The sequence below is a fragment of the Triticum aestivum genome, chromosome 3D, assembly GCF_018294505.1.
Source record: "Triticum aestivum cultivar Chinese Spring chromosome 3D, IWGSC CS RefSeq v2.1, whole genome shotgun sequence".
Taxonomy (NCBI): Eukaryota; Viridiplantae; Streptophyta; class Magnoliopsida; order Poales; family Poaceae; genus Triticum; species Triticum aestivum.
The window spans coordinates 1908495-1912763 of NC_057802.1; the positions used below are offsets into that span (position 1 = coordinate 1908495).

Sequence of the window (4269 nt, forward strand, 5' to 3'; positions counted from 1 at the left end):
CAGATATCACCTCTATAGGGCCGCCTCCTCCGACCAGTTGGTGGCGTTGGTCGATGGGAACCATTAAGGGGTACGGGCGAACCCAACGGTGCTACTAATCAGGAGGTGGCACTTCCATAACCTTAGAAATACTCTGGTGACCGCCGTCACCATCACTGGTGATCGGCGCCCCGCGCTACTTCCCCAATGGCATCGAGGAGGGTATGGGAAAGAGCTCATGATCTCTCATGGACGCCACACCCTGGTTAGTCTTGTCTAGCCATCGTGGTGCCTATCCTTCCATCACCGAGCTCGTTATCGCGGGATCCCCCACCAAGGGCCTCATTACCGATGCCGAATCCTCACGCCGGCCAATCTCAGCTTCACAACCTACGTCTCGCACAACACCCTTATGCGCAGGAGGGGGGCTGCGTGGTCATCATCCCGACCAGGGACGACCTTTTCAATGTCCTATGGATCTCATGTGAAGGTAAATTGGTGCTTAGTATCTTGATAAGCACAACGGTAACAATTCAATTATCTACAGATTGTGTAGTTGTATGATACATACGATCTAACTTTAACTTTATCAATGACTAATATACTCTAGAATTTTTTCCTCGCGATAAATTATAATTTATTGAGAGAGGTGAAGGAAACATTCAATCTTGAAAAACTAAGTTGTCTAATCTTATTTTATTTTCACAAATCAATTTGTTTTTTGGAAGATTGGATAGGAAAGCAAGCAGATGATCTATCGTACTCAAGTCGGGAGTGGTTGTATCTTAATTCATGCATGTACGTGCTTTCGAGATGATGTGCCCACCATGCTTCTGCACGGCAATGACAATGGGAAATGAGCATAACCCATGTATAGACCAGATTGATTAATGTTGGGCAGTTTGAGGTGTGCCTCCTTCTTGTGTCATTTCCTTTTGGTGATTTTGCATGCTGAGTGCGATGATTCTAGGTTATGGAATTTCCAAAAATAGACACAGTGGTTGCTTCAAGAGTAAATAATGAACACAATAGTCTATCAGTTGCATGCCCAACAATGAACATCATATTTTTGTTTTGTGGTAACACATGACATTCAATTCTATGTTACAACATGACAATGACTTGGAGACATTGGATTTGCCTTCTTGGCATGGTGGGCGGGCGAGGGGGGGGGGGGTCATGGGCGGCGCAAGCCTCCTCCCCCTTGATGGCGGTGGCGGATCAGCACAAACATGTGGGTAGGGGATCAGGGCGGATAGTAGGGTAGTTGGCGGGGGACTCCTCTTTGGCAGTCCATGGGGAAGTATGGTGTGAAGGAGAGAAGGTGCTTTGGCAAAGATGAGCTGGGCATCATCTGGTTTTCAAGGAGAGGGCACCAGCGCGAAATGTTCCACTACGACGTAAAACCAAGCGAGAAGGGGAGGGTCACGCACGAAAAGGGAAGGGATTTTTGTGTTGTGCTCGCATGTCGGAGATAACATGGAGGATAGTTTGGACAACAACAACCCCCCTGATCTAGATATAAGGTTGACAGGACTGTCCAGACGACCGTTTGATGTCAAAACACGCTCACCAGAAAAGAATGAGCTTCGACATTGAGGATAACCTTAATTATTTGTCTAATTCATTTATATACATTGTAGCCCGTAGGCACGGGCATTCTATTAGTCTAGATGAGTTACAACTGGTAGAACAAGGAGTTCTCAACCACCACGGGAGAGATTTATCTCTCTACTAAGTAGGAGTACAACGCAATTCAAACAGTTTACGACTTGGTCGAGGAGTCGCCGGCTGGTTTACCTCCGGCGATGCATAAATACGCAGCGGCCAGGGGCCATAATTAATTACTATCAGACCTCCATTGCCTCCAACACCACCACCACCCCGGAGACCCGATCGACGACGGAGCACGTACCGCTCTCCTCGGCGATGTCGTCGTCGCCTTCCTCGGCCCATTGGCTCGGCATCGTCGGGACCATCTGGCTACAGACCATCAACGGCCCCAACTCCGACTTCCCCGTCTACTCGTCGCAGCTCAAGGAGCTCAAGGGCATCTCCCAGGTGCAGCTCAACTTCCTCGCATTCGCCTCCGACGCCGGCAAGCTCTTTGGCTGGTTCTCCGGCGTGGCCGCGCTCTACGTGCCGCTCCCGATCGTCGCCTTCGTCGGCGCGTGCTTCGGCCTCGTCGGCTACGGTGTGCAGTTCCTCTTGTTGGACAGCCCAGGGCTCAAGTTCTGGCACCTGTTCCTGCTCACCGCCCTCGCCGGGAACGGCATCTGCTGGATCAACACCGTCTGCTACCTGCTGAGCGTCAACAACTTCGCGTCCAGGAGCCGCGTCGCCGTCAGCCTCGCCACCAGCTACCTGGGCCTCAGCGCCACGGTGTACACCAGCCTGGCCGAGACCTTGCCCCGCCTGGCCGACTCCAAGGCCAAGACGTACCTCCTCCTCAATGCCGTGGTGCCGGTGATCGTCTCCGTGTTCGTGGCGCCGGCCCTCAGGCTGTTCGACCTCAAGAGCGACTCCATGTCGAGCACGGACACGGCATTCCTCGTCATGTTCGCGATCACGCTCGCCACCGGGGCGTGCGCCATGGTCGGCAGCATCGGCTCCACGGCCAGCTGGCTGTCCTCCAGGGAGCAGATGGTGAGCCTCAGCGTGCTGCTGGCCGTCCCCATGGTTATCCCGGTGGCGCTCAAGATGCGGGAGGGCATGAACAAGGTCGGGGAGAACATGATCCACGATCTCGCCACCGATGACGCCGTGGTCGTGATCGAGGTGACGGACTTGGAGACCACCGCCGCCGAGGAGGAGGTCGGAGGCCTCCAGCTGCTCAAGAAGCCGGACTTCTGGCTATACTTCTTCAGCTACATGCTCAGCGGCACCCTGGGCCTGGTCTACCTCAACAATCTTGGACAGATTGCCGAGTCGCGAGGTCTCGGCCGGACTTCCACTCTGGTCTCCCTGTCGTCTTCCTTCGGCTTCTTCGGTCGCCTCCTCCCGTCCTTCATGGACTACTACTCTGCAAAGTAAGCAATTAACAATTCTTTCCAAACACACTTGCATGACTAGGTTAATGTTTATTTTCGTCTGGTTGGTACCTTGAGGTCTTCTTGGAGTCTCCAGGATTCATGGGGTCCTTTTACATGGGAAACTTGTAGTAACTATCAACAAGTTCTAGAGTGGAATCTTCTCTGCTTTTGTCCATGCAATTTTACTTGTTTCCAGAAGCAGAAGAAACGGAAAGAAGCAGCTAACTGAATTTGTTGGTTTGTGGTTCAGAAGCGGCCACAGCATATCCAGGACGGGGTCCATGGCGTCGCTGATGGCTCCTATGGCGTGCGCCTTCTTCCTCTTGCTCAACCAGGGCAGCGTCTTCCTGTACGCGAGCACGGCCATCATCGGGACCTGCACGGGGGCCATGACGTCGGTGGCAGTGTCGGCGACGAGCGAGCTGTTCGGCGCCAAGAACTTCGCCGTCAACCACAACGTCCTGGTGTCCAACATCCCCGTCGGCTCGCTCTGCTTCGGCTACTTCTCGGCGTTCCTGTACCAGCGGGAGGCCAGCGCGCGGGGCGCCGCCACATGCTCCGGCGCCAGCTGCTACCAGGCGACCTTCGCCATCTGGGGCGCCAGCTGCGTCGTCGGCACGCTGCTCTGCGTCGTCCTCTACGTCCGGTCGCGCAGCTTCGCCGGCAAGCTGCCGGTGAGGTTACAGTGGCTGTCCCGCTTAGCTAACTTCCTAGGTGCTCGTCAGAAGGTAACATTCAAATACATGAATTTGACCGTAAACTCGCCATTCCTAGTTAGCTTCCAACACAGCTTATCAGGTCGTTGAGCTAGTTGAACATCCATCAATCTTCTCACAAGATGGAGCCAAACTTTCCAACGGTTTCCGGCTAACGCTCTCATGAATTGAATATTAAAAGGCGTGGACTGACATACTGTCTCAACGGTTGTATCTCTCTGTTGAACAATGCTATAAAGAGAAGGATATTGAAGCGCGAGGGCGTATCCCCTAGCCATGTATCCTCCCAGAATCTAGTATAAGTACCGTTCTCAATAATATATTTTGTCCGATTAAAAAAGACTGATTTAACTCTCATCAGTCCTTTTCAGAAAGACGAATCCATCGGCCTCACTGTCACCTGGGATAAAATTTTGGAATGAAGGTATTTATTACGCAGAATCTGAGCCCATGTAGCCCGATCTCACTAGATAGCTTACACAGCCACTTGCTGAAAAGATATTTGTTCTTCACATCCAGTAATGCATGTTAGGAGGCAACAA

The 4269-nt window shown here is 52.5% G+C and overlaps 1 protein-coding gene across 1 annotated transcript; it reads left to right on the plus strand.

The window, feature by feature from the left end:
- Window positions 1-1773: 1773 nt before the first annotated feature.
- Window positions 1774-3976, plus strand: LOC123073570 (protein NUCLEAR FUSION DEFECTIVE 4-like). The gene is made up of 2 exons (XM_044496654.1): window positions 1774-3008; window positions 3262-3976. The coding sequence occupies exons 1-2, from the start codon at window positions 1909-1911 to the stop codon at window positions 3815-3817; spliced, it is 1656 nt and encodes a 551-aa protein (XP_044352589.1). The 5' UTR covers window positions 1774-1908; the 3' UTR covers window positions 3818-3976.
- Window positions 3977-4269: the final 293 nt, after the last annotated feature.